Source organism: Hirundo rustica, chromosome 1, assembly GCF_015227805.2.
Source record: "Hirundo rustica isolate bHirRus1 chromosome 1, bHirRus1.pri.v3, whole genome shotgun sequence".
Taxonomy (NCBI): Eukaryota; Metazoa; Chordata; class Aves; order Passeriformes; family Hirundinidae; genus Hirundo; species Hirundo rustica.
In genome coordinates this window covers 84,740,304-84,753,337 of record NC_053450.1, presented here as the reverse complement: position 1 = coordinate 84,753,337, position 13,034 = coordinate 84,740,304, and the positions used below count along the sequence as shown (strand labels likewise).

The 13,034-nt window shown below is 40.6% G+C and overlaps 1 protein-coding gene across 1 annotated transcript; it reads right to left on the bottom strand.

Moving 5' to 3' along the window:
* Positions 1 to 4,833: 4,833 nt before the first annotated feature.
* Positions 4,834 to 10,183, bottom strand: LOC120753389 (ovalbumin-like). Its single transcript, XM_040065548.2, has 7 exons — positions 10,016 to 10,183; positions 9,416 to 9,463; positions 8,208 to 8,336; positions 7,322 to 7,439; positions 6,394 to 6,536; positions 5,946 to 6,101; positions 4,834 to 5,235 (listed from the first exon to the last, which is right to left on the bottom strand). The coding sequence occupies exons 1-7, from the start codon at positions 10,181 to 10,183 to the stop codon at positions 4,834 to 4,836; spliced, it is 1,164 nt and encodes a 387-aa protein (XP_039921482.1).
* Between the last annotated feature and the right edge of the window lie 2,851 nt (positions 10,184 to 13,034).

The window sequence follows — 13,034 nt, the reverse complement described above, 5'->3', positions numbered from 1 at the left end:
AGAAGGATCCTGTAATGGATTTGGTCACAAGTTGCTCACCCTCTACTGCATCTGCCTAGCAGTACACACAACATCCAGGGCCTGCAGCTGTGCAGGTTCTGGACCAGCACACACAGCTGTCCCTTTTTCAGTCACCACAGCACACACAAAGTCCCTTATCCATCCCACAAGTCTGTGGAATCAGCCAGCAGCCAGAGTGATGCTGTGTATGGCCTTACTCCCTGGCTCCTAAGGAGGCAGCAGGGTGACGAGGGCCTTACAGCATACATGCCCTGCACACACACAGGGCAGGAAAGATGGCACGATGGTTACTGGCTCTGCCACATGGAGTTTAGTTACCAGCATCCTTCCCTAGAGAAAAGCTTGTTTTGGCAGTGTGACTAACACTGCCCGTGTCACCATGCCTGTTATGTTACCTCCCATCACTCGCTGGAAGTCTGCCCAGCATGTCCTTTCTCTCAGCACATATTCCCAGGAAAAATATCATTTTTATTTTAACACTAAATAGGATAAACTAATCTCCTGGTTTGTTTCAACACAGACATCTTCCACAAAGCCTTCCTCTCCTCTGAATAACAGCCTACTGAGATTCTTGATAATATTCCTGACGTGCATCCTGCAGAAAAAGGCTGCTGCAGAAAAGGACAAATGTCACCACACAAAGGTCCATGCCATCGTATTGACTTTACAAAAAAGAACTGGGAGGCCTGGCAGACACCAAGTTGACTGAGTCAGCAATATGTTCTTGTGGCAAAGAAAATCAACAGCACAAGGGGATGCCTTAGAAAAAGCACTGCCAGCAGGTAGAGGGAGGCTTTCCTGCCCCTCTACTCAGCACTGGTGGGACCACAGATGGAATGCTCTGTCTAGCTCCGGGCTTTCCATTACAAAAGAGATGGGGACGTACTGGAGCAGGACCAGAGAAGATGATTAAGTGATTAAAGTGTCTGTCATACGGGGAGAGGCTCAGAGACATGGGACTTGTTATACTGGAGTGGAGAAAGTGCAGACGGATCTTATTCATGAGCACAACTTTCTTGATGGGAGGGCAAAAAGAAAATGAGCTTGATTTTCTCCTGTGAACAGGCAAGGGAGAAGGGACACAACCTGAAATAGCAGAAATTATATTTAAACATAAGAAACTATGTTATCTTTTGGATAGGGAGGTAAATCCAGGTTGCCCTCAGAAGCTGTGGTGTTTCCATCCTTAGAAATATTCAAAACCCAGAAGGACATGATCCCAGGTAACCTGCTGTAGCTAACCCAAGATGAAAGGGGAGCTTGGAATACCAAATCAGCAGAGGTCACTTCCAGTCTCAGCTGTTCTATGCTTGCATATTATAACTAGAGGAAGATCTCAAGGGAGATGGAGAGAGCAGGGTTATTGCACATTAATATGTAAAGAAAGTACAGTGGTGTGGATGAGGCACTTGGAATGGGAGTGTGTGGCGCATTTCACAGACAAGCATTGTTTCCATGCTGTATGGAGAGAAGTGTTGCTTCATAGTGGCAGAGCCCTGGATGTCTCTTTATGCTTTCTGAAGGGGTACAATTTGTACCACTAGATGCAGAAGATTTCAGATTTTTTTTCTTGTTACCTGCTAAGCCTTATTTCTGGTACTGCACAGCAGCCTGTAAGAGAAAAAGAATCTCAGTTCTTCACAAAACCCTTTGGACATTTTCAAGGTTTATTCATTTCTGCCTTTTTTCATGGAAAACTTTTGGAGCATTTTAATATTGTTAAAAGCAAATATTAAAGCAAGTTACAAGTTTAGCACAGTATTTCTGAATTTGCACTTATTACTGCCTCCTGTCTTTTGTTTTTGGAAAGGGGAAGCTTTGTACTTGCCTTCGAGTCACATGGCCCCTTTGCTTTTTTCCCATTCCTTCCTTTTGAGCATTACTGTTGTTCCGGGAACAACACTGGTAACTGAGGCATATCTTTCTACTTTAGGCACTTTCCATTTTAATAATCATAGGAAGGAAGGTTTTCAAATGTAACCCTTTTGATGCCTTCTTATTGTTTAAGTGTACAGGCTTTTAAATTTAACAGACTGAATCAAGTGCTTCCGGCTACAAGAGATGCAGAAAATTGTTAAACTGCTTATGGCAAGCCTTGAAATGTTGAAGTTTTGCATCTCTTGGAATAGTTTAGACAACTGCTTTAATTTCTAAAGAAAAAGAATTAAAATGTACTTGGTGAAATAGCTGTCTTCACCACTGAAAAACAACTGAGTCTATATCACAAACATCCTGATGATATTCAAATAACATGGATGTCAGACAGGTAGCACCACCTTCTTTCCTCTACAGATCTGCTTTTATCATGCCACACTATATGTGAATGTGGAAATAGAATTACAGAAACATAGAATGTCCTGAGTTGGAAGGGACCTATCAGGATCATGAAGTCCAGCTTCCGGTCCTGCATGACAGCCCCAAGAATCACAGCATGTACCCAAAATCATTGTCCAAACACTTTTTGGACTCTGTCAGGCTGTTGCTATGACGACTTCCCCGGGAAGCCTGTTCCAGCGCCCAAAACACCCTCTGGGTGAAGAACTTTCTCCTAGTATCTAACCTAAGCCTACCCTGACACAAATTCTTGATATTCCCTCAGGGCCTGTTACAAGTCACCAGAGAGTTCCCGGTCCTTTGCTTCCCCATCTGAGGAAGCTGTGGACTCCACTGAGGTCCCCCTCTCTTGCTCTCCAGGCTGAACAAGCCAAGATCTCAGCCGCTCCTTCTATTGCTTCCCCTTAAGGCCTTTTACCATTCTCATGGGCCTCCTTTGGATTCTCCCCAATGGTTCATTGTCTTTTTTATATTGTGGCACCCAAAACTGCCCCCAGCACTCGAGGTGAGGCCGCCCCAGGGCAGAGCAGGACAATCCCCTCCCTTGCCCGGCTGGCCATGTTTTGCCTGATGCCCCCCAGGACAGGGTTGGCCCTCCTGGCTGCCAGGGCACTGCTGGCTCGAGTTCAACTTGTCATCCACCCAAAGCCCCAGAACTCTTTCTGTGGGGCTGCCCTCCAGCAACTTATTGCCCAGCCTATATGTACATTCAGGGTTTCCCTGTCCCTTATTATTGGAATAACCGATATTAATGACAGAGTACCTCCTCTCTAAACCCTCAATGGGGAAATGCTTTGCCTAAGAATTGTCCATCTACATATTCTTTCTTATGCCCTTGGAGTTACATGATTTTTCAGATGAGTTCATCATCTCAAATGGCAGAGTTGCTGGAATATTTTTTCCTCATAATATTTATCTGACTGATGGTGCATATTTAGTACCCATTGGAACTGCATTGAAAAATACATAAGAACAAGCTAATATTTCACTGGGCTTTTTCTTGGTAATCAGTACTACAGACAGGAATCAAACTCTAGATGTGTGCATTCATTTATTTTATAAATGGGTAGGAAACTTCATATCTATATACTTTATTCATTCTAAAAACTGGAGGATTTTGTACTAAATCCCATTTTGCTCACAACAGTTACCAGTGTAATAATATTTTATAAGTTACTCTTCCAGAAAATTGAGAAAGTTCACATAGTTTCATGACAAGCATTTGTGACTTTCTTTTATTGTGTTAAGAAAGAAAAAATCAATTATGTGAATCAAAATCAGTAATATATGATTAGAATGAAAACAGGTCATAATATTGTGCCAATAGATCCATATTTGGAGATGCTAGTGGACACATAGGAAAAAAAAAAAAAAAAAAAGAAAATTAGGATTCTCATATATTTCTTGAAAACAAGAGATGTAGCCTTGAACTACCAGAGAAACAAAGAAGCCCAGCTACATTCATGGAATAATAGTGTTCTTGAGTTTTGAACAACTGAGAGCTTTCCAGGAGCAAATTGAAGTTTACTTGTTAAGCAAGATCAACAGAGACAGGAATTATTTTAAAAGCTGTGTTTTTTCACAAATCTCCCATGGAGAAATCAGATTCTTTAACATCACTTACAGCATTTTTCACAAAAATCAAAATGTTATCAAAGTTGAAGTGACTTCCAATGTTTTAAACAAGAATTCAGATAACTCCTTTGCTTTGCCGTTCTGCACCCTGGATCATCCAGATATCCATGTTTCAGGCTTTAAATCTGTACTCTGTGACAAGACATAACTGCACCTAGACAAAGTTAGATCTCTTTGAACATTCTGAAGTGGAAGGGAAACTCTCCATGACTTTGGAGAACCTCTGAAAGAAATTCATTATTACGTGAGGTACTCATGGTGAGAGGACAGCTCTGGTCATAGTGGATACGTGCATCATTTACCAACAGATAAGTTAAAAAAAAAAAAAAAAAAAGAGAGAGAGAGAAAAAAATTACATAGGCACCAATTAATACCCTGCATAGCAGAATCTTGTCCACAAGCTTCTCCTCCAAACTGGAGATGTCAAAGCCAGTGTTTTGGAAACTGCATGGATCTGTTAGCAGGATAGTACCAGGGAATGGGATGAGCATAGCCCACGGCTTTCCACATAATGGAATACCAAAGGCTTGGAGCCCTGTCTGCAACTACTTCTTCAAGTGAAAATCATGTGACCCCTTCCTGCTAAGAGGGCCTCTATTCTCTGTGGGCTTAGTCTTTGCTTGGCTCAATCAACACTGAAACCAGTCTGAGAAGGGAAAGGAGCAAACACACTTGCTGATGTTTCCTCACCTGCAGGTGTGTCTTTGCTATGGAAGCTTCAGGAAAGGGCATGACTTTCCACTTGAAGAAAATATTGAAGAGATGAGGTTATACTACAGTACTAGAGTAGAGGGTATCTGTTTCTTGAGGGTAGGAAAACATTAGGTCCAGCCCTTTTTCTCCTTAGGGAGAACAATATCTACCAAAGAAGAGGATCAGGTTGCTTGGATTGTGTTTAATCAAGAAAAGGAATGGGTGGTCAGCCCTAAACTCTTCAAACTCAGAGGAATATTGGATGTCTTCTGTGTCATCTGCCAATCCAGCCTCCTCTGTGCCCTCTTCAGTGACTTCCATGTATGCCTCATGGATGGCCTCAGATATCCTCAGGCTCTCTGCTGAAGAGATGCCAGAGAGGTTGGCTGAGGGGCTGAACAGGTCGGTCATACCCAAGGATGTCAAGACAGACGTGAGGTTATATTTCTCCTCAATCTTCATGCGTGGGAGGTACACTTTCACCTTCTTCTTTTCCATCACCTTGGAACTGGTCCACTCTGCAAGCTTTTCAAAGCTGATTTTGTTCTCAAGCTGCAAAGAGAGGCAGGATATTAAATACCTGAGATGCAAATCCAACTTCTTCCTACCATTCATTTCTGTCAAGGCTATCATAAAATTAAAACCAGAATGGTTCCTGAAGTTCTTCCTTTTGACATCCTTCTGGTATTTTATTATTTGCCTTTCCAGTACTGCCTGTGTCACTCTCCTTTTATACAGTTCTTTACCAATTTAACACATCCTCCTTTGTCCAAGTAATCTTGTGTCTCATAAGGTACAACCCAACAGTTTCACATCCCAGCAAATTAGTCAGCTTGTGAAAGTTAGCAAAAACAAGGCCATGAAAATTTACCTACAGTTGGTAGCACCTAAAAGATTCACTCTTCTACATCTGTAATAACTCTAATTTATAATTTAAAAATGTTACTGAAATAGGAGTAATTGTTCATCTATTTTAGACTGTGTTAAGTACAGATAGGTAATTTTATACCACTGCCCATAAATACATCCTCTTCTGCAAGGCTGCAGCAGCAGTCCACTGCTTTATCTTCATTTTATAAAACTGAGCTCAGGACCCTCCTAAGAGGCTCTGCCTGAGCACCTGGGCAGATTTTGTGTTTCCCTGCCTGCCCCACACAGCTGGGTTGGGGGGCAGCTGGGATGTCAATGGACAGCAAAAGGTCTGACAGCAGCCAAGCTGCGCTGAAGTCATCACTCTTCTGCTTGCCCTGCCAGGGCCATACCTGTGCCAGCCCAGAGATGTCATCAGGCAGCAGCACCAACAGGCTCAGCTCTCCACTGGTGTACGGAAGCTCCAGGACCCTAATTTTGTCTTCAGGCACTCTTGCCACTTTGAAAGTGCTGTTCTGATGCATCATTTGCACGGGTCTGCTCTCTTGCTGCAAAAACAAAAATGCAAAAACACTGAGACCATGTGATGTGGAAGCAATCTTTTTCTTTGGTCAGACAAATGGACAAGGCCTTTGAAAGGACAGGACTCGATCTTCAGTCATGCTGCCTTTGGAGAAAACTTGTGTCTCCATTTTTGTCTCATCTGCTGGTTTGCTCTGGCAGACACAGCTGTTGTAAATCTGACAGTGAGACACCCAGGTAAATCACTCAGCCAATGACAACAGAACAGTAAACACAACAAATACGTATCTGGCCAGTAGCTGTGTCTGTGCCCCCCACCTCTGTCACATTGAAGGGCACTTCCTGAGTGTGTTCTTCTTCAAACGCCGTCTTCCATATCCCTTTGAAGTAAATGGCATTCACAAGGACCAGCGCAGTCTGAGGATTAACAGAGCTTGGTTCAAGGAAATCCTGGATCTGTCCTTTAAGAAAGAGGTAGGGCACAGAGTGGTAAGTTTCGTAGCAGTAGTCTTGCATTTTAGAAATCAATTAATATACTGCTCCTTCACTTGACTTTTCCTTCTCCAGAAGTCTGCACATGGAATTAAGGTTCCTGATGATGATTTAATAATGCACTGAAAGGCTGGCATCAGGCGAGACATTTCTGCGGCAAGACAGGTAGTTTCAAGAGTGTTATAGATTCCCAGGAACATTTCTAAGCAGTGGTTGGAAAAAGGAAGTATTTATATAGAAAAGAAGGAAAGGGAGATGGAGGAACCAACATGGATTTTCTCTTTCTCAATGTGTTTGTTTCTCACAATTCACTATAGGTTTTTCTGCCCACCTCAACACAATAAATCCTGCATGCAGGATTCTGAATCATTTATTTCCCTCTCTTAACTTAGTGTGCACTGCTTTCTTCCCTGGAAGCTCACTTCTTACCTATCCAACACATCCTTGTAAAAATATGCCAATATTCTAGAGAAGATGGCACTACCCTTGCATGAGTTAATCTCTCCAGACACAGAACCTGTGCGTATAAAATGTTCATATTAAGTGTGCATATTGTGGCACCTCTGCCTTTGCCAGATGTATTTAAAACACTCTGTCACTGCCACACAGGTGCAATAGAGTCATCCCTTTCCACAGAAAATATCCACTAATGGGGACAGGAGGAGGAAATTTCTCCTCTAATGTTTAGTCTTTTCAGAAATTGCTAAAATACAGTGGTCAGAGAGAAGTATATTGTATAATCTTTCTGACTTACCATTTGTCTGATTTTTCACCCAGGAATTAATGCGCTGCCTGGCTTGATTTGATGCTGTTTTGAAGTTGACCGTCTCTAGACCAGATCTGTAGAGTTTCTTCATACACTTCAAGTAGATCTGTAAAGACACCGTTTAATTGTAGCCAGTGAGCTAGTAATATTTAAAAAACAATATGAAAGTGAAATAAAATATGGCTAATAAGAGTTTTATAGTGATGGCATGGTTAAGGTGTTCTCATTGCTTACTTCCTGAAAGAATTGGCTAAAACTGGACCAGAAAAATTATTTTGTTTCATGACGATTTCAAATCTGATATCTTTACTATGTGACCAGTTAAAAGCATGTATTAAAAATGTTTAAGAATTTCTGGAAAAAAGCCTGATCCAAACCCCCTTTTTACAGGTTTATTTTAGACTGTTTTATCATCTTTAAGTCCGCTTCCTTTTTTTAAAGCATTTTTCCTTATTTTTAAAGATAAGAGGTTCCTTTGATTTAGAATATGTGTATCTTTTGCTTTGGAAGAAATAAAAATTTTGACACTTTCAAAATTTATTTTTGAGGTAAGTTTTCATGTGAAGAAATGTGCCAAATTCAAATTATTTTCTAAAAACCCCAATGAACCAATTAAAATGAAATGCTTTGGGGGACCAAGTGGAGAGTGAAGGATTTCTATTATTAATAACTTTGTTTATTATTCCATTCTTTTTTTAATAGGACCAATTTTTTGCCTCAAATTGCTTTTCATTTAGACTGTAGCCAGGGCCATGGCAAAGGAAAAAGCCATGTAGATGCACACCAGTAGGGACTATTGGATTAACTACTCACCTACTCTGGCCAGTCCTCCCAGATTACAGAATTTTACAGGGTTTAGCAAGAGATCACTTACCGGTAGGATCTGACTTGTCTTTTCAGCATAGAGTCTGTTGGCAATGTGCAGTGAATAATTGGCTTCTGGTGCAGTGATATCGGAGAGAATTTCTTTAAACAGTAGGTGAATATTCGCAGACTTTCCACACTGAGTTGTAGATAAGAAGACAAAAAAGTGCAGCTGTTAGGTTATTTTATGAGAAAGAGGATTATTTGTAAGGTATAAATAACGTGGGAAAACACACAGTGTTTGAACATCTGCAAATGAACCTGGGTAATAGAGCCCAAGAGTTCTATGGGAGGGATGTTCAGTCTGAGCAGCTAATGAAGTCTAATTCATTCACAGCCTATGACACCACTCACTCTAGAGGTTAATTATTGAAATTAGTGACTTGTCATAGGTACAGAACCTCTAATTCCCAGGTGCTGCTTGCATTTTCATAGCTTTCTTTTTTTCTTTTTTTTCCTAAATGCTTAAGGCGTTGCTAAATCCTCTAGCTTTAGATACCATCTTTATTTAAAAAAAAAAAAAAAAAAAAAAAAAAAAAAAAAAAAAAAAAAAAAAAAAGGTCTCATCTTTTTTTTAAATCCGACCTTGTGTTTTGGATCCCAAGTGAATGGGGACAGACCAGGCTCCATGGCTTTTGTTATCTTTACAGAAGCATACAGGTGGTATCAAGGTGCTGGGACCCCTCATGCTTCTCTTGGAGTAGCAGTGGGAATTGGAGGCTGGAAAAGTCCCTGTAGCTTTGCAAGAGGCTTTGAGGATTCTGGGCTGTTTTCTACTGAGGCATCTTCCTGTCCTACTTTGGAGTCTCAGCTGCAAGTCTGCCTACTCTACCCTGGCTTCAGGTACTGAGACCCTTTCATGTGCTGGACCCCAACAGCACTTGCAGGTGTGGAGTTCTGGTGCCTAAAGCATCCTATCCTGTCCTGTCACTTGCAATATGTGCAGCCTGTCTTCTTTTTCTGGTGGTGTTCCAGGGGGTTTTTTGTTCCTTCGTTTTTGTTGGTGGTTGTTTTTTTGACACTTGTTTGGTTGCTGTTGTTCTTTGGGCTTTGGTGGTTTGTGGTATTTTTTTTTTTTTTTTTTTAACTTACATCTCTTAAATTAAGAGAATTAGCAAAGGTTTGGCAAAGTGTTGAAACTACTAAAAGCACAATCAGAACAGTCTATTCTCAGGAAAAGAATGTGAAAAGAAATCAATGTACCTTAGATTTCTGTACCTTGGTCTGGATACTTCCAAGTCCTGCAATTTTATCAAAGTGAAGAACCTGCAATTGAAAGTAGAAATTAGGTATGTGAAGTCCACTGACAGTCACTGATGTTTGTGCTGAAACTGTAGGTTTTCACTAACCAAGTCTGATTAGCACATAGATGAACTGAGAAATTTCATGTGAGCTTTAAACCAGACACTGCACCGAAAATTTGTGGTTGTGATCTTCAGCTTAGATCCCTTCTTTTCCAGTTGATAACATTGTCCATAAATCAGCTACAGCCTTACAGCATTGTATTTATAACTATGACTCTGGTTTTCCAAACGTTTCATCTTTTGTATGTTTCAAGTTGTCCTTTCCACCTGGAAGGAATCAAGTCTCTGAGATAATATAAGCTGAAGCAAGAGACCTACCTTAACCATCCTCCAGAGCGGCTCTTGAAAACCAAGGGCTGTTCTTGCCCTTCATGGGGAAATGCAATAAGTGAAAAATAGCTCCAGGATTTGGAAATCCATTCTTTTGTTAGGCAGGTTTGGAGGATAGAAATGGATAATCTGCTGCCTCTTTGAATGGGATCGAAGAGAGTTTGTACTCATTTGTGTAACTCACCTTCTCCATCTGATACTCAGTGTTATTTCTTGCTCCCAGGTAGACCATGGCCAAGGCTGCAATCATGCTCAGGGGGCAGTAAAAGATGTTGTCGTTGGGATGGTGAAATTTCACCTCTTTGAATACATCAAAACAAAATTCTGCGTTTGCTGCACTGATGGAGCCCATTGTGAAATCAGCGTTACCTAAAGCAAAGAGAAATATGACTTTGGTCATATGGTCTCAATACGTCATGCTTGTTTTAAAAAGCACTGCCAATGAACTGCCAGTTCATTGCTGGTTTTGGGATGCTGAAGCAGTGAATGATGTGAAGCCTACAAATTCTGTGATCATTAGAAATATTATAACTCCTGATCCATTTACATACAAACACGTGATTGATTTCTTTCAACAAGATACTATCAGCAAGATAGTATCTCGTATTTGCCTTTTAGGAAGTAGAAAGTTTCATCCACCCTTCAATATGATAAATATAACATTGAATGAATGAGTTTCCCTATGGCCATCCAGAGGGCTTTGAATAGTGTTTGAGGCAATGCAAACTTAATATTTCATTTCTTCTGTTGCTGCTCTTGATCTTTACATCAAATGTAGTCAACTCACTACACTCTTTGTGTACTTCTTACTGTTGCTTAGTACAACCAGCCACAAATTTGAAGGTTTCCTTTCTGTAATTTATAGCAATAATAAGAGTATTTTTTTCTGTAAGACAGCTGCTTAGAAACTGACACATAAATTTAGGGTTTTTCTGTGGTCCTGTTTTAGATATTTAATCTCTACTAACGCTTTTTAGCACAACCATGCATATATATATATATATATATATAAAAGTTTTGTCAGGGAATGAGATTGAGAAAAGAGAAATTACTTTATTCCCAATTATTAAAATTATAAAAGGATAGTTTTAATGTAACAACAGGTATTAAATGAAAAAGAACTATTTCTACTCAACGCTGTGGTGCACAAGCCACATATTTTGCACACCTAAAAGTATTTGACAGTCAAGCTCTATAAGATATATTGAGAAGGCAAGGCAAAACTACTGTATATGCTGTCTTTTTACATACCTGCCTTATACTTACCTTAAGGTTCTTAAGCATAATATAATTTTTTTCCGTCTTAAAGAATACATATTAGAAATTACCTTTTCTCAGAGAAATACTTACCCCACAAACTTCAAAGAGGCATGTAATAATCCAGCTTGCCAGCTGAACCTAAACAGCTCCCTGAGGTGTTGGTGATATATATTGCACAATTTGAGACACTCCCACTGTTGCCTTCAAGGAGTCATCTTTTCAGTCACTGCCTTTTGTCTCGACCTCTTGATTCATTGCACCTTGAAATGTTGAGCAGACCAACATTAAGCTGGTATTCTATCTGCAGCAAGTAAACCTTTATTTATTGAAGTGAAACCTGATTCAAAAATTACTTATTTAAGATTTTGCTGTAGCCTTCTCTTCTCAGCAGTGAGGCACTGTCAGTGCTGGAAGCACTCTAACACAGTACTCCCACTGACCACGAAGGGAAAGGTGGATGCTGGGCTAACTCTTGAAGGTCTGCTAGATATGCAACAATTCACTGCAGCATCTGTGCACTGGAACAGAGGGAAGTTCCTCAAGAACAGTGGCCATCCGGCCTTGACAAAATAATGTAATTCCAAGCAAAGCCAGCTGCAGGATGGTCATTCTATTGAGAGGGGTTTGAAATGGATTTTTTTCCACGTTAGATTAGAACAAGCTCAAAACCTTATGTTTAGTTTTCAAGACTGAAAGGTGTTTTGGTCTGACAAAATGCAGAAATATATTCCTGGAGTGCAGAGCCTGGTGTGGTATATGGCTTGTCCTTATTAGAAGCACAGCCACATCCATTTCTCTGCCTAGGTGAGACTACAGTACTTTACCTGATGCCAGACTATGAGGGTCCACAGCATAGGTGTACAGGAGGAGGGGAGAAGGGCTCTGAGGGAAAAGTACGTTTTGCTAAAACTACATTTTGATGTAAAAATTTAAAGCAACAATGTTGAGATGACTTAGAGGCCTGAAGATGGGCATGGAAGAGGAAGAGATTTGAGGAGCGGTTAGGAAATCCTGGGCTGTAAGCCTGACCTCAGTGTATTCAGGTATTCAGAAATTTATTTAAACCAGACAGTGGTATTTAAAGAATGACTAAGAATCAGCTTTTAATTTTCATTCTGTGCAGGTCACGGCAACAAGGCCCATGGTACTTGCACAGGCCATTCCCATAGATCTTCCATACCTTGTAACTATGGCAGGTGAACAAACTACAGAATCTGTCTGCAAGAACATTCATGGTCTATTAGAGAAATATAATGCACAATATAAAATATAATTCAATTGTAAAAAGCTATTACTCTTCATTAAATAATAGACTCGGTGAGCAGTAAAGGAGCAAATCTGGCATCTGCGAGGGCCATAGGGGTGGATAATAGAAATCCAAATTTGTACCTATTGAGACGCGGAGCATACAGCAGTAGGTGCACCCTCTGTGAAAAGGAAGGGGAGCTACTTTACCCTTAACAGTGTTGTTTGCCTTGCTGAAATGCAGGGATGTATGTGCAGAGCCTAAAAATTGGAGAGGCTTTTAGTTTCCCAATTCAGAATGAGGATATTATAGCAGCAATGAGGATGGGAAAATCTGAAGATATGAAGGAGCTTTCCTCTCATCTTGTTCCATGCTCCCTATTCTGTGAGCTGTGCTGCTGTAGCTTTCACTTTATCCATACTCATCAAACCATTACTATCTGAGGGCACAGGTTTTGTGTGCGAAGAGCTGTCATATATATGACTTTTCTTATTCTCCCATTTTCAAATATTCACATTAGAGTTCCAGCTATCACTCAGCAGTTGTTCAAGCACATCTTTGAGGCTTCCATGAAGAATTTTCCTGGGCACCCACAGTCCTTTGCATGCTATGGTTCAATTTGTTTTATCCCTGTGGAAATTGTCCAGGAAGGACAAAACCAACCCAGCAAAAAAAGCCATTCCCTTGTATAGTGTCC

Bases quoted from the DNA above. Each gene is read 5' to 3' on its own strand.
- LOC120753389 (XM_040065548.2), bottom strand. From the start codon at position 10,183: ATGGGCTCCATCAGTGCAGCAAACGCAGAATTTTGTTTTGATGTATTC. The intron at 6,537-7,321 runs GTAAGTCAGAAA...TCTTTCTTAAAG, and splicing joins GGTGAAAAATCAGACAAATG to GACAGATCCAGGATTTCCTT. The intron at 5,236-5,945 runs GTATGGCCCTGG...CTCTCTTTGCAG, and splicing joins ACATCTCTGGGCTGGCACAG to CTTGAGAACAAAATCAGCTT.